General features: G+C 41.5%; 1 protein-coding gene across 4 annotated transcripts in view; it reads left to right on the forward strand.

Moving 5' to 3' along the window:
• The window catches only part of IKZF3 (IKAROS family zinc finger 3), a 68,970-nt gene that overhangs the window by 22,070 nt on the left and 20,761 nt on the right, over nucleotides 1-26,139 (forward strand). For 2 of the 4 annotated variants that reach the window (XM_061589420.1, XM_061589422.1), the window contains exons 4-6: nucleotides 9,309-9,572; nucleotides 10,236-10,403; nucleotides 11,568-11,684. In XM_061589420.1, coding sequence (XP_061445404.1) covers nucleotides 9,309-9,572; nucleotides 10,236-10,403; nucleotides 11,568-11,684 — 549 coding nt within the window. Of the gene's footprint in view, nucleotides 1-9,308; nucleotides 9,573-10,235; nucleotides 10,404-11,567; nucleotides 11,685-21,649; nucleotides 21,671-26,139 lie in introns of those variants that run through there. The other 2 variants (XM_061589421.1, XM_061589426.1) reach the window with 2 other exon arrangements.

The raw sequence follows: 26,139 nt of genomic DNA on the forward strand, positions 1-26,139 counted from the left end.
AGCTACATGGGTGGGAGGAATGACGTGGTTCTTGAAATATAGGCAGTAGTATGGAGTGGTGCAGGAAGAAATCCTGGAGAAGTGGCTTGAACCCCTGCTCAACCAGTGTATGAATCAGCCCTGAGAGTGTGGCTACATACTGCCCTTCTCATGTGATGTGTAAGCTAGCCACTTGTAAGGTAACTGTGATGGTTAAGAACAGGGATGGAAGGATCTGTCAATTAGGTTCTCTCAGTTCCTCATTTGTCCAATCTTAAATTAAGTTCTCTACATTTCTGTGAATTTTTGCATTTTTTTAAAATCCTCATGAAAATTCTTCAGTGTTTTAGAGCTAATTTCTCCTAATAAATGCATTTTGTATGCAGTTTTGACTAATGTACACATTTTTGCAAGCAATGTCTTCTAATATAATATGTTTGTATGTTATTTTCACTTAATATATGCATTTTTGTGCTCATTTCCCCGTAATATTTACATTTTTGTAAACATTATTTGGATGAAGAACTGTACAGTATAGCAAAATCTGGATAAGTGTGAATTTTGAAGGATGATTGTGTTTTGGTTCTCATATTGTTTTGGAAAATATAGCTATCGGCCTTGTTCATGGTCTTCTTGTTAACATGTCAGGACCTGAGCTACTCAGGTCTAGGTTACCTGAAAGGCCACATGCTCCTGTATGGACCTGGAAGATCACATAGATCATCTGGGGAAATTCCAGTCATGCCATCATGCCCTATAGAATATCTCAAAATGGGCATTTTTTGCTGTTGCCCCCGTACTGTGGAATACTCTTCCCTCTGCTGTACGTGAAACAGCAACTTATCAGTTGCTTCAGACGTTTTGTAAAGACTTATATTTTTGCCCAGGCTTTCTCTGATTCATAAGATTGTTTTATGTGTATGAATCCCCTGAAACTCTGTTTTGTTTGGTTTTACATGCTTGTAATCCTTTTATATGTTTTTAGACTATTATTTTCTTGGTTTTAGGTTATATTTTTGTTTTAATAGAAATTGTTTATATATTGTACATTTGTGTATACCACTTAGAGATTTTTTTAAATATTAAGCAGTTTTAAATGCTTTTAAATAAATAAATATATAGCATTCACATATGAACGGGAATAGCACAAAAAACTGCAGAATGCATTTAGTGTCATGTGTGAATGTGCTCTAAAAACCCAAACTTAGCATTCTGTAGCAGGGATGGGCACATGACATATTGGGATCTATTGGTAGATCTCTGGGTGATTTCCAGTAGATCGGCAAGGGTTTCTGATTCTTAATTGTTTAACAACAGCAACGACAACAAAAGTGTTATTCCCCTAAATTAGATGGCTGAAAAGGAATGCTTAGAGGAAAGCCAGGAGTGGATTTTTGTGTGAAAGAACGTGTGAGCTTGGTTCTGGTGCTCATCACAAATTCCTGGGCTGAGCATGTGTCCCTCTGAGGCTCTCTGTTCCTTAATTCTTAAACCATTGCCTCTAGCTGCTTGACCATAGGATTGTAATGAAAAACAAAGTAGATCCTGTAAGCCTGAAGTCTTGCCATCCCTGTTCTGTCAACCCTATTAGGCCTGAACCAGTTCTTACTCTACTTCCCCCTCCCTGCAATGTACTTCTTAATTTGTTACATCTATATATAGATTGTTTTCTTTGAGACTTTTATAGCTCCAGACACCTGAATCAAATTTGCTGTTGTCAAAACATTGTTAAACCATTTAGGGATGCTCACAATTTAAAAAACTTGGATAGTTAGGAAATGATAGCATACCAATTAAGTGTTTGTGTGTGTGTGTGTGTGTGTGTGAGAGAGAGAGAGAGAGAGAGAGAGAGCACTCACACAATATACATAGGGGAGAGACATCTGGCTGGATGAACATCTGCGTGAATGAGGTATCTAACTTTGAATTGGTCTAGTAAATCAGATATGATATTAACTGATCATATTATGATTACATTCTTTCATTATTTAGATGCCTTTATGCATCCTTACTTTTATTATTTTTTGAATGTCACACATCCTGGGTGTTCTGCAACAATTGTAAACTTAGCCTGCAATCCAAACAGCCAAGTGGGCAAGATAAATCTTCTTTACACATGACTGGAAAAGCTGTAGAACAAGCAAATATAGAGGGGGAAACAATTATTTTCTAAGGAAAAGATACTAGTTTGGGTGCAATATGATTTCCTTGTGCAAGATTTTCTCATGAGGAAAAATGGCTATTCTACATGCAGAACAGGTTCTCTAGTCTAGGTGATGGCCCTAACATGTAAATGGTGTGAAAGCTACTTACCTTTGAAGCCTTCCCCAACCTTGAACCCTCAGATATTGCTGAACTACAACTCCGAGCATCCCTGACGATTGGCCATGCTGGCTGGGAATGCCGGGGTTGTTGTCTAACAACCTCTGGCAACCAAAGATTGGAGAAGGCTGCTATAGAGACTACCTTCTCCCCTATGGTCCATCATGAGCTGATTTGTACACTCTAAATGTTAAGTGTAGGGATCATCCAATGAAAATTATTGGCAAGAGGCTCAGGGAGATAAAAGGAAACATTTTTGTTTAATGTAGGTCATGTAAGCTTCTTTATTTTTAAGGCACATTTATTAAGGAAAGAAAAAACACACAATGAAGAGGAAAAATGGGGAAGGAGACATGAGGAGAAAGAAAAACTACGAAAAACTCCACCAGCTCACATTAACACTACAATAAACATCAATACATCCGTCTTAGTTTATACATACAGATCAATATATGCCATCCAAATGTCTGAAGTGAAGTGTCCAAGTGAAGCTGGTGTTCATAAAAAGCACATTCATGTAACCTATGAAACTGAAAGATGTTGTCACGACCCCTGGGATAGGTAACTATGTAAAAGAGCAGGATGAGCACATGGAAGATTGTATTCTTTTAAGTACCCCTCAGGTTTAAATTTCAAAGGCAATATTAGATTCTTGTTTTGATTTCAAGATGTTGATTTCAGATGCTAGCATTTTGACCATTTTACAATTTGTGTGAAAATTCATTTTGGCTCTAGTGTTGTTTAATTTCCTCCCTCCTCTGTATCATATTGACCATTTTCTGCCATATTTTTTGTAAAAATATTTTAATCTGATTCTACACCCTGCTTTGGTGTATGTATGCACTCTTCCCTTTGTTACTTCAGGTCAGAGATGGTCATCAACTTAGTCAAGAATTTCCCCTCCCAGTTTTTAAAGGAAGCAGGACACTCTTCTTCTTCTGTACTGGAAAAAAAATCTAGATAGATATAAATGGAGCTGGGTCAGGAAGAGCCATCTTAGTGGCTATGTTTTAATGGAAGTTGGGAAAGTAAGAAACAGATACAACAGATACAAGAAGAGAGGAAAGGAGAGATAGAGAAAGGCAGCCAGCAGTTCCTCCTTCAATGTCAGTCCAATCTTAAACATATTTATTTGGAATCAAGGCTTCTTAATTTCAAAAGGACTCACCATCATGTAAGTGTGCTTAGAATTGCAGCTGAACAGAGGAAGGGCCGTATCTATCTGCTTTGCATGCAGAAAGGCCCCAGATTCAGCCTTGGCATCTCCAGAGAGAGCTGGGAGAGTCCTTTGTCTGAAACCCTCAACCTGTTGCTTGAAGAAATCATCCACCACTGGAGAATGGCAGGGGCTTCAGTCAGGAGGGCTTGGGTGCATCCTGAGCCACTGCCAGTCGGTACAGACCGAGGTAATCAATTTGATACTTTCCAGATGTTGTTAGACTACAACTTCCATAATCCATGACTATTGGCCACATTTACTGAGACTAATGGGAGGTGGAGTCCAACAACTTGAGGAGGGCACCATGTTGGTTACCCCTGGTGTAGAACAATACTGCGCTAGATAGACTAATGGTTTGTTTCTGTATAAGGCAGCTTCCTATGTCGCTGTGTCCAGCCAGAAGAACATCCTATTGAATTCAGTGCAACTTACTGCCAGGTAGGTGAGTATTTAGGATCGCAGTTAGTTAGGTGTGTTATTTCTGTCCACTCCACCTTCCTTTGCCTGTTGGGAAGGGAGTATTCAGAATTCTTAATAGGCTGGGCTTGCCTGGTGAGTATAACCTGTAGCCACACTTAAGGGAAAAGTTTCTAAACCACATGTTGCTGTTCCCAGACAAACATGAGCCTCATTATTAACCACTGAGCAAAGCTGGGCTTTTCTGTCTTCTCCCTGCCTCCTGCCATTTGGTTAAGTGAGTATGGGGCTATCATGCTACTGCTGGTGACCCAACTGCTCTTTTCTCGCAGCTTCTGCTTTCTGCCTCTCTTATGCATTGGTCAGCATGTGTTTTCCGCTGAGCTTTTTTTAAAGCACCTACACATGCAAACTGAAAAATCGCTCAGCCTTTTGCATGAGGGAATCTTCCACCACTGGAGCATGGCCGGGGCTTCAGTCAGGAGGGCTCAGGTGCATCCTTTCAGTTCCTTATAAAAAGTGAGTCAAAGGCAGAGATGCATTATGCAAAGGCAGGTGGCCTGGAGGAAAAGCATAAGGTGGGTATTTTTCCATGGAAGAACCTTAGAACTCTCAGAAAGGGTTGCACATCTTGCAAAGAGGTTCCCAGACAAAACCTCGACGTAGGAGAATGCTATAGACTCATGCTTCTACTTCTCTTACCAGTCAGAAGTTCTAGGGTCAGCCTTTGACACAGTCAGTTTTCTTGTGAGGGAAGAGTACTGGAGACTTGTGATGTGATTAGTACTAGAGACAGAGGAGAAATTTGATTCAGTTTGCATTTTAAAGGTGAACCTACCGAATTTGCACTTTCGGAAACAATATCAAAACCAAACCACAGCCATCCTTCAAAATTTGCACTTCTCTGAATTTTGCAATGCAGTTCTCCAGTCAAGTAAAGTGAAAAAAAATGTATATACTGGGGTGAAGTGTCCATATAAATGTATATATTAATGAAAATAGCATACAAAAATGTATTACTTTAGGCAAAACCATTTTGCAAAAATGTGTAAATTAGGCAAAGTTGCACACAAGCATACAAATAAGGAGAAATTAATATTAAAATGCTGATGAATTTTCATGACTTTTTTTAAAAATTCAAGCTGATGTGGAGACCTGAACTTAAGCTTGGTAACATGAGAAACCGAGAGAAATCAAAACTGACAGATCTGCACAGCCCTATTTATAATATCTATTTATTTACAATATACAAGCTGGGAAGCAGGCAAGCACCCAGACAGGCAATACCAGTCTATATAGTTTCCGAAAAGCAACAGCTCATCTTTGGAGCCCCCTTTTCCTTACAAGGTTTCTTCTTTTCAGACAGCTGCAAAAACTCAAAAGACTTCTTTCTCCTTCACTGGTTACTTCCAACTGCCAACATATGTCTCCTTCAGCCTCACCCACGCAGGTGTGGTATGTTCAATGCTCCTCAAGCAAGCATCTTCAGTTAGCAAACTCTACCCATACAAAAACCTCAAGGGATGATCACTGTGCGTATGCAGTCAGGATGCTTGAAAACGTATTCTGCAGTGAAGATATATTTTGAGAAATGTACTAACTCCCCCCCCACACTTTTCTCAAGACACAGATCAGGGGTGGACAGGAAATAGATCAGGATCTACTGGTAGATCTCTGGGTGGTTTGCAATAGCTAACAGCAAGTATTCCTGACTTACAGTTGTTTAACAATAGCAAAAAGAAAATTACTGTACCGTTTAAATTGCTGAAATGAAGAAAGCTCGGGTAAGCAGGAGTGGACTTTTGTATGAAAGGACTGTGGACTCAGTTCAGTTCTGGAACTGAAAACGAATCCCTAAACACAGAACGTGCTCAGACGAACCTCTATTCTTTAATTCTAACTGTATGTCTTTTGTACATGGTCTGAGATCTTGGGGTCCTAGTAAAAAAAGTTGGTCTGACAAGCCTGAAGTCTGTCTAACCCTATTGTAGAGACTCCAAGAATATTATAATAAATTCTGTGGCATAATGCAAATTAGGCATTTCTGGCAAAACTCAACATGCCTACTGCCTTACATGTGCATTTTTTTCTTTCCATGCTTTTACTTTTGAATCTCTCTTGAGATTAAAAGCTGAGTGCTGAAATTTCATCTGAATGTCTCATGGTCCATTAGTTTTACAGAAAGATAATGCTAAACGCTATTGTTGTTATTAAGGCTGTGATCTGTGCCTGCTCACCTGGGCATATGCCCCATTACCAGTTGAACTTGCATAGAATTGTGCTGCTTTGCCTATATTTGTTTCAAGTCAATTGCAGTGATAAATGCAGTGCATTATACTCCAAATGCCCCTAAAATGGTCAGTGCCTGGTGGCAGCCATCATAGGATGGCTTTACGGGAAGTTAACATATGAGCCAATAGATTTTAAGGGCTTCTCCGGATGACCTGTTTACGGAACTTTCAGCATGGTTTGTGTTTTCAATGTTAACAGGGTTCTCAAAAACCCCAAACAGCCCAGTGAGGAGGACTGAGCATGCTGAAAGGGCACGGAATGATCAGGAGGGGAATGGAAAACTGGGAGAGAATGAAATGCAATGACTGGAAACCTGAACAGGCAAACTTCACACTGCAACATTTTGCTATAGGTTCCATTGTATAGATTATAGCTTTTCAGAGGCTTGCATGCTTTGAAAGAGCTATGTGTAACTCTTTCCTGGGGTGGGGGAATCGGTTCCTAGAGAACTCAGATTTGGTTCATATGTAAAGTGAATTTGCATAGTTTATTTTGTGTAATTCTGCAGTGTTTACAATTTTGCTTAATTTATTCGGCGCATCTGCTAGCCATAGATAGGGGCAAGAAGGTATGCAGGGCACTTCCTAACTACTGGAAATCTAAGTCAGCACCTCTTTAGGCTTCAGAGAAGTGGGCATTGCCTACCTACACAAATATCTTTTCAACCACAAGCGCTAGAAACTTGGTGGGTGGATTTTGAGTTTTTTCCCCCTGAAATGTAAGATTTTTAGGGCAAGTCATACATTATAAAAATGTGTTTATAAAGCCTCAGTGTTGGGGATTTTTTAATGACAAGATGGGTGGGAGTGCCTTCCCTGCTAACAATTTTCCCTCTCAAATCCCACCCCCGGGTACTTTTCCTTCCTCAGGATAGAGAGGGGAAGCAGGCAGATTGGGGAGATTTTGAACAGAAAAATAGCTGACAGAGGAAGAGTTAAGTACCACACACACACACTACCACCACCACTGTTATCAGTCAGCATTGGCACCCATGACAAATAACAAATTCCATTCGCGATGAGCATTTTCCTACTATATTTTTCAAGTTGACTTTTAATTATTTTTTAGTACATGCTCCAATTAAAATAACCAAGATTCAAATAGTCTTAATTCTGAAGCACTCTATAGAGCCTGTCCTCAGTACTTTAGGATCATGTGGCTAAAACTCAGCGTACATAAGTAGCCTCTGTCCCTCCAACCCAGTTGGAATTGCATGATTATGGATGATGAGTGGCTTCTTAAAGACTTTTGCCCAGAGGTTGCTATAATGTCACAGACAGCTGGCGTCGGTGCTTCTAGCAGTTAATTGAGCTAAGTGTTATCTTGCTCCTGTAGCTGCTCAGAAATCCAGAACCTGACCTCAGGTGAACATAAATATGGCTCAAGAATGACAGGTTATAAAAAGAAATATGGATTGATCAATGGATGGAAGAAATGTTAAGCATCAAGGAAACAGTGGTGTAAAAATATTCTGATACCCCTGGTCTTATTTTGGAATGATTTCTTGAACTGCTGCAGCAGTAAGATTCCCAAATGTTAAGACCAAATAGATCCATCTTTCCTTCATGTTGCTGTTTCTCTTCTCTGTCCTCTCTTCAGCTTTCCTCTTTTTAAGAACATAAGAAGAACCTGCTGGATCAGGCCAGTGGCCCATCTAGTCCAACATCCTGTTCTCATAGTAGCCATCCAGATGCCCATGGAGAAGCCCACAAGCAGGACCTGAATGCAAGAGCACTCTCCCCTCCTGCAGCTTCTCCTTCAACTGGTATTCGGAAGCACACTGTCCCTGACTATGGTGGCAGAGCACAGCCATCATGGCGAGTAGCCATTGATAGCCTTATCCTCCATGAATTTGTCTAATCTTCCTTTAAAGCCACCCAGGCTGATGGCCATCACTGCCTCTTATGGGAGAGAATTCCATAGTTTCACTATGTGCTGCATGGAGAAGTTTCTTTTTCCTTCTCTTTCTCTCTTGTCTTAATACTATGAGCAGGTGTGAAGGGGGGTGTCCTGCCTGAATCTGAAGTTGACACGGATGCGAGGGTGTGCTTTACTTTAATAGGTTTAATGGAAAATTGCAGTTCAGAGCTCTTCATGAATCAGCTTATGGGTTACACAAGATTCAGAATCTCTGCTAGGCATACCTAGGCATGACTACACTGTGCTAAGATGTCACAGCAATTAGATATGCCCCTTTCAACCCTTAAGTAAGTGTGGGTGGGCTTCTTCTACTTGTGTGAGAAAAGTGTCACTGCTGGGAGTGCATGCTTGCGCATGAGGGCTCTGCCTCAGGGAAACTGTGGTAACCCGTTGAGCCTGATGACCCAGTAGCCTACATGTTTGAGGCGAGGGCAGCAAACATACTTCAGCAAAGTCCTCCTCCTTAGGAGGAGGGGAGTGCAGTGACAGCAGTGTGAGCGAGGTAAGGGAGTGTTGGGAAAGTGAAGAGGACGCCTCCTGATTGGGCAGTGCCTCATCAGTTATAATGGGAGCTATGGGGCAGAGCTGTCACTGTCAGCAGCACTGAAGCCATCGGTCTCCACCCCCTCCAAATGCCAGTCACTGGGCCCTCCCCCACATCCCACTCTGTCTCCTCCTCTTCATCCTCATTGCTCCAAGACTGGACCATGGGGCTCATGATAGGGGGATTGAAAGAGGGTGGGCATTAAAAATGGGTTTCATTGACCTAAATCAGGGATGGGGAAACTGCTTTTCCAGATTATTAGATTCCACTTCCCATTGTCTCAGAAAGTTGGCCACACTGGCTGGGGCTGATGAGAGCTGGAGATCAACAATATCTGGAGGGTCACAAGTTCCTCATGCCTGGTCTAAATGGACCCTCATATTTAATTTCTGATGTAATTCCTTATAACCTGAAATTGTTTAAATCCAATCTGTATACCAACAGAAAAAAATTGGTATGGAAGCAAACAAGAAAACATAAAATTACCATTTTGCATTATTTTTTTCTGTAATAATACAAAACAAAGTGTGGCTATCTTCTTTCTATGGATTCTCAGCTTTTATCAATCTCATGTTTGGGACATGTCTTCCCTCTCCCTGCTGCCCCTCCCCCCAGAAGATGGCTTGCTTAAAGTCAAAGGTGAATACACTGAAAAGGAAGATGGCGCTTTGAATTCTGAACCAATGGAAACCCGAGAAGAGCCTGGGACCCTTTATAACTGTCAGCAGGAGTATGGAGAGTACGACAGCATCGAGCTAGAGAGGCATTCCAGGCCTTATGACCTCATCAGGCCAGCTAATGGGAAGTTGATTTGTCACATTTGTGGATTGCGCTGCATCAGCCTCAACGTTTTGATGGTTCACAAACGCAGCCACACTGGTAATTACTTTTAGGCCTTTACAAGGCTAGGTCCATGTTAAATGCATTTGACCTGAGGATGTGCCATTAACCGCTAACAGTTCTAGTAAGTTTGCCATCCCTGTCAAGTTGGGTGGGGCAAAGGAAAGACGAGACTGAGGCAGGGCAGGGCATGGCATGGCCAGTTGGGAGGTACACTCAGAAGAACACAAAAGGAAAGGGAGTGGGATGCTTTGAGGGTCAGTACTTACTGCCCTTATACATTAATCCACAAAAGCTTATGCTATATACATGAAAGTATTTAATGAACTATTGTTAGTAAAGACACAGGTTAGTCTTTATAGTGCCCTAACACTCTTTGTTGCTCTTTCTGGTGAAGAATGCCACAAATTTTAATTCAGGAAATAAGTGTGCTGCACCTATCAGAAACTTGGGAAATACATTCTGATTTGGTTGATTGTTCCCCACCCCCTTTTACATCTGAGAGGTCTCCCTCTGGTTTCTTTCCCTGATCAGTGCTGTGGTATCTGAATCCCTGTCTAATAGCCCTCAGTCCCTTAAAGCAGAATTTGTTGTTTGTATGGTTTGTTTTTAGCAGAGGCCATACTGCCATAATGCTAGCACTTAAATGCTAAATGCTTAAATGATGCCTTTTTCTCCTATTTAACTCATGTTATTTTTAAGGTGAGCGCCCTTTCCAGTGTAACCAGTGTGGAGCCTCCTTTACTCAAAAGGGCAACCTTCTCCGCCATGTTAAGCTTCACACCGGGGAAAAGCCATTCAAATGCCACCTTTGCAGCTATGCTTGCCAAAGGAGAGATGCGCTCACTGGTCACTTAAGAACACATTCTGGTAAGTAACTTCAAAAACTACTTATTTCCCCTTTTATTAAATGCACCCACTTTCTCCATGTCTTCTCTTACTGTCTGTGTTTCAAACCGTCTACTGTCCCCATCACTATGAGTAATTATTTTTCATTCAGAGATTGCGTGAGAGTCAAATAACCACACAAGGTTGATCTAAGTCTTTGATGCTGGTGAATTGCACTTATCTAATAGACTGTGATGAAGCCAGTCCCATTTTTTTTGTTATAAGCAGTGAACAGTATAAAGAGGATTGATGGCTAGTCATTGTATTAACGCTTTTGGAAGTAAAGCATCAAATGCCGATTGGCTGTCACAAAATGTTCACAAATTCTTTGTTTGTTTAGTGTCATCAATTAATGCTTTAGTCTCACAGGAAAGGTTGTCAACCTGGTTCGGATTAACCTCATCTAACGTAGGCTGTAGAGACAGGAGTAGTTTTCTGATGCACACTGAAGATTGAGAAGAGGCCCCAGGAGACAGGAAAATAGCCAAGGAGCAAGGAACCCAGAAGCAAGATAGCTGAAGGAATTGTGCAGAGCGGACACTGGACTGAGGGTCAGAAATCTGAGAGAAGGCTAAAGGAAGAAAGGAATTTGAAGAAACTGGTAGAGAATAGACAAAAGAAGGCTAATGAGAGAAAGGGCTCTGAGGGAATTTCAGAGTGCTTAAGGACAGCAGGACCTGTATACTATGGAGAGTGGGAAAGGCTAGGCCAGGAAACGGAGGCTAAAGAAAGTGGCGGTGAAAACATGGAGTAGTCAAGGAGAAAGTAAGACTGGGATGAAATCCCCCATAGGCCCCAGGGACAGGAGGGGCTATGCACCATTAGCAAGAAGAAAGTGGACAGGTAAGGAAGGTCTGGAAGGCTGGCAGCTATGGGGCATACAGAGGGATGTTCTTGATGACCATGGATTCACAACTTGCTCTTCCTCAGTTTCCTTCATCTGTAAAATAGGTATATTTAAGCGGGCATTTTGGTACCGGGGATTATTCCAGTCCTTAATGCAATCTGATCAGTTGTGCAAGAGGATTCTGGGGATGAACAAGGTGATGATTTGAAGCACTTGGTTACATGTAGAAATTGGTGTGTCAATAACGTAGTACCCCCCCCCAAATGTAACTATTTTGTTCACTCATTTATTCTTTCTAGTGGAGAAACCATTCAAGTGTGAATTCTGTGGACGGAGTTATAAGCAAAGAAGTTCATTGGAAGAACACAAAGAGAGATGCCGGACTTACCTCCAGAATGCTAGCCTCAATGAAGCTGGTGAGCTCCTCAAAATTAACTAGATGCAGAAAATTCTGAATTAAGTTGGAGTACTAAGGGGAATATTCTGGAACAGAATCTCCTGAGGAATGGTCTCCCTTTCTTTATAAGGGGGGGGGACTGTGTGGCTCTTTGAAAATACTGCAGGAATCAAAGAATTATGAACATATCGATCTTCCCTTACCATGGTAAATTTTATGTACAGTTGGCATAAACAAATTATACTGCCAGGAATTAGTTCAGTCTGAAAGGATATTTTCAGGCATGTTTTTATACAAAGATGTCTTTTTAAATGTTTAATGGCAGTGGGAGAGGGATATAGTCACTATACACCGGCAGCCTTGCCCTGTTCTAATCTACCCTGCCTGCTGTCCCAATCCTGCCTCTAGTTTTATCCCACAGACAAATATATGCAGGTGGCCAAGAGTACTGATTAAGGGGTGGGGTGGAAAGCAAAGCGGTTGGCTGTCTTGAGGCATTCAAAGGGACTTCCTAGGATCTTTGTGTGTATATTTGGCAACCCAGTGCAGGTGGCTTTGATTGCAGGTCCCATTTTGATTTGTCATTTCTGCAGTTCAGGTGGATGGGAAGTTTCTGACTAGTGCTGCATTCATGTCAGTCTGCAGGGTCACATCACACCATACATTAAAATCATATTCCCCCAAAAAAGAATACTGGGAACTGTTGTTTCTTCAGGGTGCCAGGAATTGTAGCTCTGTGAGGGGTAAACTACAGTTCTCAGGATTCTTGGAGGGAGGGAGTACTTTAAGCCGTGACTGTGAAATTGGTATAAATGTGCTTTAAATGTTTGGTGTCAGTGTGACCCAGGAGTTTAGAGAAGTGGAAATGGGAGATACAATAGACTGTAGTCTGAAGGTAGACTGGCAGTTAGGCTTAGGGCCTTTTCTGTGGCAGCACCCTGAAGTGGAATGCCCACCACTCAAAGGTGCAGCTGGCACCTTCTGTGGTTTTTTAAGTGCTAGCTTATTTATTTACCCAATCTTTTATGTGATTACGTTTTTTTAATGGAATTGCCTGCTGTGGTTGTTGGCTTTACTGTGGAACTTAATTGGTTAATGACTAGCTTTCTCCATTTCTTAATTATTTTGATGTGCTGTATTTTTGTGTTTGAATGGTTGTAATTTGCCCTGGGGTCAAGGACGATGATGGATGGGGTAGAAACTTTCCAAAGAAATAGCACAGGAAATTGTGGGGGAAGTAAAAGGGACAGCCTTTGCCTCTCCTCAGATCCCTCCCCAAGCTGCATTAGCCCAACCCCTCTTTACCCCTGTATGACAGCTAGGAATGGGATTGGGACCAGCTAGGAATGGGATTGGGAGCAGAGAAAGCTTCCCCTTTCTGAGCCCCATCTCTTTACTGCCCGAGATCACTTCACTGGTAAAGGGGAGACTGGGCTCACTCAATCGCTATCTGCCCCTAAAAAGATGATAGGTTGGAAGACAGTTATGCTCAAGGAAAGTATTGTCCATGACCCTCTGGAGGTGTTCAGAGAGGGAGAGAGGGAGGGGTTTATTGTTTTATAGATCTTTATGTTGTTACCTCATATAAGGCAGAAAGGCAGGATAAAAATGTTTGTAATAAATAACATTTTAAGACGTCTCTATACCAGCTATGGGGAACCTTTGGCCCTCCAGAGATTGCTGAACTACAACTCCCAGCAAGCATGGCCAAAGACCAGGGATGATGGGAGTTGTAGTTCAGCAACCTCTGCAGGACCAAAGATTCCCCATACCTGCTCTGTACCTTTGGTGTATGGCAAACCCCCTCAGTTTTGTGCCTTCAGTGTCCACAAGTGAACATGGTTACTTACTAATGGATAGATTATTATTTAGTTATAATGTGCTTAAAAGAAATGCTGCACAAAATAACCCCTTTCTGAATGTTTACTGTCTGAAGGATCAACAAGATGTAAGAAGGAAGGATAATTTATCATTTATAATGTACAATGCACTACACCTTCATACATGGCTATAAAGATATACGTACATGCTAGAATTTGAAAATAATTCTCTCCTTTGTAACCTCCTTCAGGTTAGGCTGAGGTGAGCCAGAAATAGCTTCATCTGTTTATGTGAGCATGGTCGACTGCTTTGCTAGTAATAGATCTTTGGCCCACTGGGTATGCTATACAGCAGGCTCTCCTGGCCTACTGTGACAAATAAGAAATACTTTTGGGTGACCAGGCAAGGAAACCTTTGTAAACTGAAAGAGAATCACATTTTTAATCTCTTTTAACTCACTGGTATGGTGTAGCTCCAATATTTGCTGCCTCTTTGATAGTGCTCGTTGACATCTGGTTTGATATTTGGTTTCAGTATTTGACTGAACATGATAGCTGACGTGAAGTGATATTTAGTATTTGATAGTATTTTTGTTTATTTATTTGATTTCTTATCCGTCCTTTACCATAAGATCCCAGAGTGGTTACAGGAATGGGGAAGAAATTCGATTCAGTTAACGTTTAAAGCCAAATCGATCAAATTCACATTTTCCAAGACAATATGAGTACCAGAACACAGCCATCCTTGGAGATTCACACTTATCCAAATTTTGCAATGCACTTCTCCAGCCAGTGTTTACAAAAATGCACATGTTAAAGGAAAATATGCTTTAAAAGGAATATATTAGTGAAAAGAACATACAAAAATGCATTATATTAGGAGAAATTCCTTGCACAAATGCATATAGTCAAAACTGCATACAAAAATGTGTTTATTAAGAGAAACTTGCACTAAAATGCAGAAGAATTTTCATGATTTAAAAAAATCTGCAAATTGCTGCAGAAATGTGGATAACTGAATATAAGATTGGAAAAATTAGAAACTGAGAGAACCAAAAGTGACAGTTCCTTCCATTTGTAGAGGGTTACAACAATAAAATACACAATTATAAAACCAAATAAAACAGATACAACCATAAAACAAAAGAAATGTACAAAGAATTAAAACCAATCCCATATATAAAGACAGTTAAAAACAGTTCCAGTGCCAGATGCAGACTGGTATAAAGATATCCATTTAAAAGACTTATTGAAAGAGGAAGGTCTTCAGTAGGCGCTGAAAAGACGTCAGAGATGGCATCTGTTTGGTAGTTTGCAGCTAATAATAATCCCCCCCCCCCAAAAAAACAACCCGGGAGATACCAACAAATTTACTCTCATTCAACATTTCAAATTTCGCTTTCGAATTTTGGCTAAACTGGAAATTTGAGGTTAATCATTTCAACTCCATTAGAAGCACCTGATGATTACCAGCAGAAAAAATGGCCTTTAATGGAAAGATCAGTTGATGTCAGTGCAGGAATTGTTACCAAATGGTGGAAGGGAAACAATTGCGGCTGCTGCAAGTAGGACAGCTCTGTGGGTGTACCAAATTTAGCTTGACTATTTGAGGAGAGAGTGTGGGGACTTTGCATAGTGCTTGTCTTCTCTGAGGTACCTCATCTGTATTTGACTGCTCCTCTGGAATTTGCCATTGATGAAAAGGTTAACATTTGTGACCACATGGCTGAGAAGGAAAAAACAACAACCAAAAACCCTGCATGCAGCATAGCATTCAAACGTGACTCCTGTGCTTGATCAGAGATTCTTATCAGGTCATTAATCAGTTGTCTTGTTCTGTGCTCCATTCCCTTAATGACCACATCATTTGGTGTGAAAGGAAGCAAGTCCTGTTATTCAGGTCTCATTTAGCACTTTTGAGGTTTTTTTAACCATACCCTTTCGCTCTGAGAAATGTGAAACTGTGGGCTTGGGGTGACAGAAATCTCATGTTGGGAACAGCTTAAATTGCCTCCCCAAAAGGTACACCATCGAGACCATGCTAGAATGGAGGGCCAAAGGTTAGAGAGAGAAAAGAGGGGTTGGGTGGGAAGAGCACTTAAAAAGTGGGAAGTGATTATTTATTTATTTAATACATATTCCACCCATCCTCCCAGTAGGAGCCCAGGGCAGCAAACAAAAGCACTAAAAACACTTTAAAACATCATAAAAACAGACTTTAAAATACAATTAAAACAAAACATATTTTAAAAAATGTTTTTAAGCTTTCAAAACATCTTTTTTTTAAAAAAAAGGTTAAACGCATATTGTAAAAAAAAAGGTTTAAAAACATATTTAAAAAGCAATTCCAACACAGACGCAGACTGGGATAAGGTCTCAACTTAAAAGGCTTGTTGAAGGAGGAAGGTTTTCAATAGGCGCCAAAAAGATAACAGAGATGGCACTGTCTAATATTTAAGGGTAGGGAATTCCACAGGGTAGGTGCTGCCTATCATGATGATCATGATTAAATGTATTACCTGCCCTTCACCAGCAGATCCAAGGGTGGGTTATTACTGAATTTAAAATTCAGTAATAAAAACAGTTAAAACAAATCACAGGCACAGGAATAGGGTGGGTCTTGAAAACACACATCTCAGATGTCAAAGGCCAGAGTAAAGAGGTACGTCTTCAGCGTTCAACTGTTTGTGAAAACTGTATGATGAAGGCGCCAAATGCACCTCTGTGGGGTTCGCTACCCCCATCTCACGTCTTTGCTCAAATGCAGCACAGAGATCCTTCTACATATGTGAGTTTCCTTACCACCACTACCATCCAAACCAATCTTTCATTTCCCTCACAGTATCTGTCCTAAATGTTAGCATTTTAGGACTGTCTCTTCCCCACTCCACAGTTAGCTCATTCTTATAGACTGATGCCATACATTAACACCCCCCCCCGCCAAGAATCCTAGGAACTGTAGTTTAAGGGTTCTGGGAATTTCAGCTCTGTGAGGGGTAAAGTACAGTTCCCAGGATTCTTGGGGGGGGGCTTTAAAAGTATGGTATTTATGCAGCCAAACATCCTTTGCAGAGCTTGGAAAAGTTACTTTTTTGAACTACAACTTCCATCAGCCCAATCCAGTGGCCATGCTGGCTGGGGCTGATGGGAGTTATAGTTCAAAAAAGTAACTTTTCCAAGCTCTGATTAATTCCTTTGACATAACAGTGGCAGTTCTGTAAATGGCTGCGGAGCCGTGTGTGGACATTTTAAAGCTATGGTCATATGTAATAGATCACGGGTGCAGAACCTCATGCCTGGGGACCACATCTGCCCCTTCAGGCCTCTCTGTCTGGCCCTTGGGATTTTCCCCAGAACACCCCCCCTCACCTGTCCTTCTCCAAGCTCTCCTTCAGTGCCCTTGCCTGGCTGGAGTATGTCCTTGAACTCTAATAATGCCTCTTGCTTTCCTGGATGTAGAGGTGGGAGAGGGGTATGTAGAAAAAACTCTGTTTTTTGTGAGACTCGGAAAGGTAGCCTACAGTATGAAGGTACAAGTTACACCTGTTGCTCCACCCACTTTTACCTTTAGCCCTGCCCCCCACTGGCATGTGGTCCCTGGAGGTTTTCCCTTGCTGGAATTCAGCTAGAAAAGGGTGCACCACACCTGTAAGATATGTTTGGGTTACAAACTCTAATTGCCTTGATTGGTAGTTTGAATTTTCATTGATTAGTCAGTAAGGGCCTTTTAATTGGTGGATATGAGAAGATGTATTTTTGTAATATGCAAACATACTTAAATGTAAACAATTAATCAGTTTATTAATTGCCTGCCATTTAGCAGTGTAATCAACTAAAATTATTTCATAGAGAGTCCCAAAAATTATGCATGTAAGTGCTGGGCCTAGTTCTTCGCTGACAAGAATATCTTGCATTTCTGCTGTGATGCTCTGCAGAACAAATGCTGATGTCTTTTTCAGCTGTTGTTTTACTGCACTGCAGATTGTACATGTAAGCTTGGATGCACAGAAGTGACAACCTTGGTCTGCATGGAAGACTGTAGATGGGCCTTTTGTGACTGGATTTGATGGCCATACCAACTCTCCCCCCTCCCCATCTCTAGACATATAAAGCTTCACATGTCAGAGAGAAAGATTCTGGTCTTGCCTTTAGTTGCCTGTTAGCTCATTACACAGAGGGATTTTTTTTATTAATCATGCCCCGCCTTGTAGTTCAAAGTGATACAGGCTTATCCAAAGTTGACCATTTCAGTAACAACTAGGCCAGAGCTGTCTAGGGTGTCAGCAAGTGAGTTGATCTCTTTAATGCAAGCTGTTCTAGGGCAGAAGAGGAACAATAGTGCCCTTTACAAGGTCAGTTTTCTTGTATACAGTGAATACTGGAGACTGATGGTGCCTTTTGTAATAAGCAGGGTTTTTAACAATAGAATACAAGTTGAGCAGGCGGGACCAGGCATGCACCCAAACTGGCAGTGCTAGTCTTCAAAGCATGCAGCATGTCCTGGGAGCCCTCCACCCATGGGTGTCTGGGAAGGGAGGGGAGAAGGTAGCAGTGCCCCCTAAATGAGCATAACTCCAGCTTCCCAGGATTTCTTTAAAAGCAAGTTTCTATCCCCTGTAGAACCTGCGATACAAAGCACAATGTGCAGGCGCTGTTCTGCAGTTTGTTTTGTGAGAAACTAGCTTGCTCTTCTCTGTCACCACCCTGTCATTTTTTTTGGCTTGATTGACATTTAGGAAAGTACAGTGAGATAATTAGACACAGGGAAGATTAACCTGACAGACTCATTTTCTGGAGAAAGAACTTCTTGGTTCATTTTTTTAGCTGCCCAACAGAAAATAATTCAGAAATCCATGGTTTTAGCGTTGCCGTGATTCAGCTGTAGCATCTGTATCCAAAACAAAACATGGCAGTAAATATATGAGTTCATTATCTTTTAACTCAGGTATTATTTTATAACAAAAATGTGAATTCGTAAACATTAAAAAAAATTACCCTGCCAGTGCAGGTTATAGTCATCATTACTGTACTAGTTATTTACTTAGTTCACCCAGAACCCCTGAATAATTGGTCCCAGGCTGTGGTCTGAAGACGCATGAGGCCAGGACCCTACTAAAGGTCTGATCAGTGCCTGGATGGGAGACCACCTAGGAACCATATGTAAGCCGCTTTGGGTTTCTATCATAAAATGAAAGGCAGGGTATAAATGTAATAAATAAATAAATAAAAATTAGAATAAGATCCTGGTAAGCTAATTGGGGTAAACTCATTTGTTTGTTCAGGTTTCTAGCCCCTAAGCGTGTGGAATGTAGGGTCGTGAGAGTAGCCTTAATCCTTTTGTTTGGAGAGGCTTTGCTTTGGTCCTTGCATATTGTGATTTTGCTTTTTTAATTATTTTGCTTATTGATTCATTTGTGGCATCGTATTGTCATTTATTTTACATTTTGTTTAAATGTATTGTTCACTATTTTGAGGGCCTTTGGGCCAAAAAGTGGTATATAAATAAATTGTACTAATGCTAATGTATCCACGTTACAGGGTGCAAAGGCTGTGGCTGAGAATGTGGATTATGCCAGCCCTGCAAAGTAGCTCAGCGTTGTTAAATTGTACCCATTTTGCTGATAGAAGGGGAGAGTTAGACCAGCGAATGGTACATGCATTGTAATCCAGTGTTGTTATCCTCTTGTCTCTTGGTATGTTTGTTGGGGTTGTATTTTTTTAGGAAATGCAAGGGGTGGGGCTTTGAAATTGATTGTAGCAGCAGCAAAATTCATTAAAGGCTGGAGGGGGTGAAGGGAGCCAGGGAAATATTTGAGGGTTTCAAGGGCAGGTAGAAATAACTTTGTTTGTATATTTATTTATTTATTGAATTTGTATCCTACTCTTCCTCCCAAAGGAGCCAAGGGCAGTAAAGACATCAACACAACATTTTAACAACAGCAAAAAGCAATCTATAAACAATTACAGATAAAAACACTCTTAAAACAGTTACAGATAAAAACATTCTTCCATCCAGTGACTTCCTGGTTGCTAAGAATAGTCTCCTTCAGCCATCAAATGCCTGGGTAAACAGGAGTGGTTTTAAATTCTTCCTGAAAGTCAGTAATGAGGGAAACAGACACACCTCACTGTGGAGGGCATTGCAGAAACGGGGAGCAACCACTGAAAAGTCCCTGTCACAGGTCACCACCAACCAGGCAGCTACTAGTGGCGGCACTACCAACAAGGCCTTTTCTGGATGCCAGGTCCACCTACAGAATCATAGAATAGTAGAGTTGGAAGGGGCCTATAAGGCCATCAAGTCCAACTCCCTGCTCAGTGCAGGGACCTATAGATGGACAGCAGGTGCTCACTTAGAAACAACAGAGAAGTAGACCTGGAATACAAGTTTCTCAAAGCCAGACCCCTACCCTGGCCTTGCTGCTGCTCACTCAGTACAGTAGATCTTCCACATCTCTGATGCTAATCATGCATGTATATATGTACGTGTCTATTATTTATTCCCCCCACAACCCCAGAAGAATTCCCATGCATGCCCACTCTCTGTCTAAAGAGTCATCTTGATGCCTAGTAGCTACACATACTCATAACCTTTTGGATGTTTCATTTAAGTGTGTCCAGTCAATGCCGTTTATATTGATTAAAGCTGCAATCCTAACCCCAGCTACTTGGGAATATGCCCCATTAAATTCAATAGCACTTATGTCTGAATAAACATGATTAGGATTGCACGGCTAGCAAGCATCTCCAACTGGCAAACTCCTATGCAAAGCCTAGAATAGTTTCTTCACTTGACACAGCCCAATGTTCTCTTGCGCTTGTTAGTTTCTCTGCATCCCTCAAGCACACCCATACTTTGATGTTAGCCCACATGTTCTCTCCTCCCTTTCCCCCACATGTTAAAAGTTATGTTTTTACCTTCTTTCCTCCCACATCCTTAACCTGAAAACAAAAAGCTGTTTGATGCACTTTACAGCCCTCTTTTATGGAGGGAAAGAGAGGCACACCCTAAAGCCTTGCGAATCCTAGAGCTCAGGCTCCTCAGGTGTTTTCACACTGAGGCTTAAAGTAGTTGCTGCTGCTATCTGTTCTGTAATGTGAATGTAAAATCAACAATGGCCAGAATGCTCATTTGCACTACAAATGCTCTCCCTCTTTCTCCTCTGCATTAGCAAAGGCTGAAAATGCCCTTAGAATGTAGAAGTAGATACTGACAGAGTTCCCTTTTTAAGTGATATTCCTGTTTTCTACAGGAAATTCTTTATATCCCCCCTCTGCCTTTTCCACTTCCACATGTGCAGCTCCTGCAGCCAAGACATTTTGCTGCCTGGATAGCAGCAGAACAGCACATTCTTCTGCCCCCCTCCCCATGAAAAAAAGTCAAGGTACATAGTATGCAAGGCCAGCCGTGTCATTGAGGCAGAAAATCCAACAAGCACCTCTCCCTGGAAGGAAACATTCAATAAGAAGAAATAAAACAAGTAACAATTTGGTCACCTTTCATGACACCCAAAATCAGTTGCCTGGGGCAGCTGCCTCACTCTGTATAATGATTGGGCCAGGCCATACTCCATGCTTAAAAAAACAAGAATAAACAAACAAACAAAAACCTGCACCAGGCAATCCAAATTTTGCACCAAGAAAAGCTGCGTCCTTTAAAATGAACAAATCAGATTTCCCCCCTCTTATTTCCTATCATTCTGGCTTTGCTGACCATGTGAGGGGCACTGCCCTCAACCGTTGAAACCTTATTCACCCATCTCTCTAGGTTATGAGATTTCAAGTATACCTTCACAACCATAAGGCCTAAAAAACCTGCTTTTTTTTTTTAAAGACAGAAAGCTGAGATTCTTAGGAATTCTGCACCCACTATCACATTCTGTGCAATTTCTCCGCTTCCACAGAATTGTGCCATGTGCAACCCCATGTGTATCAAAGCCCGCCTTTTTTTTCAATCAGGACAATGTCCTACACATGAAACAGCCCCAGCAGTGATTAATCAGGCACCCTCCTTGCCAAACATGTTGACTAATTTTGGTAGCACGGTTTTGGGAGATGAGTGCTTTGATGGCCCTTTGCCTTCAGTTTCAAAATGTTGTGTAAAGTGCAAGCAAGCAAATTAAGTAATCTGCCTCAGGTCCTTTGTGTGCGTGACTAATTTTGTGCTGATTCAAATATGTCTGAGGTGAGTTTAAAACTAAGCTGTCAAAACTAGCAAAGGGTTAATTTACAGTGTTGCAAGTTTCATATGTGGTACTATATTGTGCCTTTGTGGTTGTTGCTGTATTGTTTTATTTAAGCACACATTCCCTTCATTATGGGGAGCTTCAATTGGGACAAATTCCAAAGAGGTCATCACGTTAGGCAAAACCCCAGAGGGGTCTTGTGGTAATCTGCCTCGTGCTGTTGAAAGAAGGGTGCTTGATTAGATGGAGTCTGATCTAGCAGGGTTCTTCTTATTTTTTTTAATATATATTACATTTATAATCCACCTTTCTTCCATCATGGAACTCAAGGAAGTGTAGCTGTGGTTCCCAGGCAGGCAGCCATCCAGGCACCGACCAGACATAGACCTGTGTAGTTTCAGCAAGGTAGTGGCCTCCTATGCCTTAAGGGTCCCATACCCTGGGACTCTTAATGTTTTTAGTCTTAATGTTCTAAATGGGTTGCATAGAGAGATAGTGCTGGAAGAATGGATATGAATCATATTTCAAGTCAACTTAAAATGTTGTTATGGGTTACCTAAATGTTTGTGTGTGTGTTATGTTTATTATCATTTTAAATTGTTTTGTAATAATTTAAATGGAAATTAAATGGAAATTAATTTTTAAAAGACAGTTATGAAGAGAGGCTAACAAATTCATTGTGCCATAAGCTTTCAAGGGCCAAAGCATCAGATGAAGTGGGTTCTGGGCTAGCCCACAAAAGTGTGTGCCACAATATATTTGTGAGTCCTTAGGATGCCTCAAAACTCTCCTTGTTCTATTTTGTGTTTGTTTTATTCTGAAACATTTTCTAGGTTTGTGTGAGGCTGTCGCCAGGACTGTCAGAGCCCACTGTTGCCCCATGCAGCCTTTGTGACCCAGAACACACTCATCACTTTCTTGAGCCTATATATTGTGGGGAGAAATGCGTTAAGGACAAGCCACCTCTCAGAAAGTTGCCTGTTATTTCCACCCTTCTCATTAAACAGCTTGTGATAAGCTCTCAAGAACTAGTGATAAGCTTCCAAACTGAAGAACAGTTTGAAAATCTCTGTTCCAGATAGCTTGAATATGACTTGTAAACCACATTGGACATAAGACCAGATCTATTGACAGAATGTTAAGAATATCAGCTGTCACTTAAATCGGGGGTTCCCAAACTGTGGTCTGTGGAGCACCAGAGGTCCATGAGCTTCATTCAGGTGGTCCACGGCATGTCTGTATTAAGTATTCATATTGATTTTTGTGTTTTTTGTTTTTTATTTAATTTCTTATATTGTGTTTGTGTTAGAATCTGAATTCTGTGGAATGCAAATTGTAATACAATAAAATATGATGTAAGAAATCAAAGAAGCAATAAAAACACAGTGAAAAATCATACAGCATCTAGCACAGAGTACAGTATTAGAATTTCTACAACAGGCAGAAAACTCATTAAGTGGCATGCCAAGACCTTCAGCAATTTTCAAGTGGTCCATGGGGGGAAAAGTTCAGGAACCCCTGACTTAAATAATTAAACAGAGCAATCCTCCAACTGGATCCTTCCCACCACCACCACCACGCACATTGGAATTGAGAAATTTAATTCATTGTTGTTGTCGTTCTTATTAATAAGGTCCCTTATTAATGTACTATGGTAACATAAGAAATTTCCCTGCATTGAAACTTTCCTCACTTTGGGTTGTTTTCTGTGTATATGATTCTTTGAAGTTTGTAAACCAAAAAGCATTGTTTGTTTTTAAAGAAAGAAATCATTGATTCATTGGAATTACTGCTCCCTTGCTTTCAGTTTGCCTTCAAAGCCCTCTTTGGCTTTGCTGCTCTTATATCTTGATATATTATACAGCCACGAGAGTTGCTGTATACTATAGCCAGTATGGATTTTTCACATTCTGCAATGTTAAATTGAAAATACCCCGATGCCATTCTGATGCTTCCCATAAGCTCATTTCAAAACAAAAACTTATAGTCCTGAACTTAGAAACGCTTGCTTAACAACCCTCTAAATTTTCATGGCAATACACAAAACAGTCAGAGGGAATAGAAAGTTCAAAGTCTAAAAAGAGAGGAAAAAACCCAGCCCCCTTTTGGAGTTGTTTTCTCAGAGTTCTCACAATCTGTTGAAATTCATTAAAACTCAGCCATGTTCACAGAGTACCTGTAATCCTATTACTCATCTTGCCCCATACTCTGACCTTTATCGTCTGCAGTTTAAAAGTTTTAAAAATGCCCGGCTGATTTTTAATTAATTTAAGAAATTTTGCATTGAACTGAATGATAGTGTCAGGCATGCTCAGTAAGAACCAACCGTCAGTGTCCTAAAAGCCAGACTCACAGCTGCTTGGCTTGGCTAATCAGGGGGCCACAACCACACCAGACTTTGATGTAACGTGAGACAGTCATGGCTTCCTCCAAAGAATCCTGGGAAGTGTAGTTTGTGAAGGGTGCTGAGAGGAGACTCTTATTCCCCTGACAGAGCTCCAGTGGCCAGAGTGGTTTAACAGTCAGCCACTCTGATTGAAGCTCTGTGAGGGGAACAGGGCATCTCCTAGCAACTCTCAGCACCCTTCGCTAACTACACTTCCCAGGATTCTTTGAGAGAAGCCATGACTGTCCAAAGTGAAATAAAGGCCTGGTGTGGATGTGGCCAGGGACAGCTTTGGTTTAAATTTGAGTAGGAGGCTACATGTGCCTGCTGTAGAATAAAAAGGTGAGGGAAACGCTGAAAAGCAATAATACTGTTCACAATGTTTTCCTTTTGGAAAGGAAAGGGTTTTCCCCTCTGCCCAGTGCCCACCCACCCAATCTCCTCCCCTCCCCACCCCTCCCTCAGGTCAGTGTTGGACTAGGACCTGGGAGACCAGGGTTCAAATCCCCACACAGCCATGAAGTTGACTGGGTGACCTTGGGCCAGTCACTGCCTCTCAGCCTCAGAGGAAGGCAATGGTAAAGCCACCTCTGAATACCGCTTACCGTGAAAACCCTGTTCGTAGGGTCGCCATAAGTTCGGTTGATTTGAAGGCAGTCCATTTCCATTTTCAAACATGATTGCACAGAATAAATCCCATTGAATTAAAAAAGTATGCAGATGATCAAATTAGGGTTGCCAGGCCCAGCCTCCAAGAGGTCTTCTGTATCTTTAAAAGTTGTGCAGGGGGAAGGGAGAATTTCACTTTGTGGTTTTCCCCATTACGGTGTTGCAAGAAAACCTGTACTTGGCTGAATTTTCTCTTCTCTTAAAGATACAGAATCATTCTCAGGCCCTGATCCTGGCAACCCTAGATCAAACCCACCCTCCCTTCTCCCTTCTATCCCCTCCCTCTTGCCCCTTCCCTCCCCTTCCTTTGCCCCTCCCTCCCCATCCCCTTCCAATCCCCTCCTTCCCCTTCTTCCTCCCCATGGTCAGTTTTACCTATCTTAAGCATGATTGCAGGGAAGTAAATACCATTGAACTCTATAAGCCTGAAAATGATCAAACCTGCCCTCCCCTCCCCCTTCCTTTGGTCCCCTCCCCCTTCCTTTGGTCCCCTCCCCCTTCCTTTGGTCCCCTCCAATACACTCCTTCCCCTTCCCCCTCCTCCTCCCCCATGGTCAGTTTTTCCTATCCTAACCATGATTGCATAGGAGTAAATCCCATTGAACTCAATAAGCATGCAAATGATCAGACCTGCTTTTCCCCCTCCTCTCCCTTCCTCCTCCCCCCTCTTTTTTCTTCCTCCTCCTCTGCCCACTCCAGCCCTTCCTCTCTCCCTCCCCTCTGGTCATTTTTACCTATCCTAAGCATGATTGCATGGGAGTAAATTGCACTGAACTCAATAAACATGAAAATGATCAAACCTGTTCTTTTCCTCTCCTCCCGCCTGCTCCCCTCCCAGTCCTCCTCTCTGCCTTTCCTCCCCTCCCTCCTCCTCCTTCCCCCCTCCCCATCCCCTGTGGTCAGTTTCACCTATCCCAAGCATGATTGCAGGGGAGTAAATCCCACTGAACTCAATAAGCATGCAAATGATCAATCCATTCTCAGCAAGCTTGTATAGGATCCCATTTCTTATCTCCTGGATTAAAAAGCAGGGAAATTCACTAATAGGCAAAAAACCTTGCATTTTAAGAATGTATCTATAGCCCACAGATATTTCTATCGAACTTTAAAAAGCAGGGAAATTGGGCAGCTATAGTGAATGCACCAGGGGAGCAGGAGACCTGACCTCCTCTCTGAGATATTGTACTGCCCTACAAATTTGTCAAAATGCAAACACCATATGCTCAGAGGCACACATTACCAAATTCTTCCAAGCTACACAGGAAGTGGATTGGACTGTGAAAGACCAACCCAAATTGTGTTCAGAGCTTGGAAGTAACTAGTAGCAAGTAATGAATTACTTGTAATTTATTACTTTTATGAGTAATGAGTGGGTAACTTCATTACATTTTGCTGGTAACAGAACGAGTAGTA

The sequence above is a fragment of the Rhineura floridana genome, chromosome 11, assembly GCF_030035675.1.
Source record: "Rhineura floridana isolate rRhiFlo1 chromosome 11, rRhiFlo1.hap2, whole genome shotgun sequence".
Classification (NCBI taxonomy): domain Eukaryota; kingdom Metazoa; phylum Chordata; class Lepidosauria; order Squamata; family Rhineuridae; genus Rhineura; species Rhineura floridana.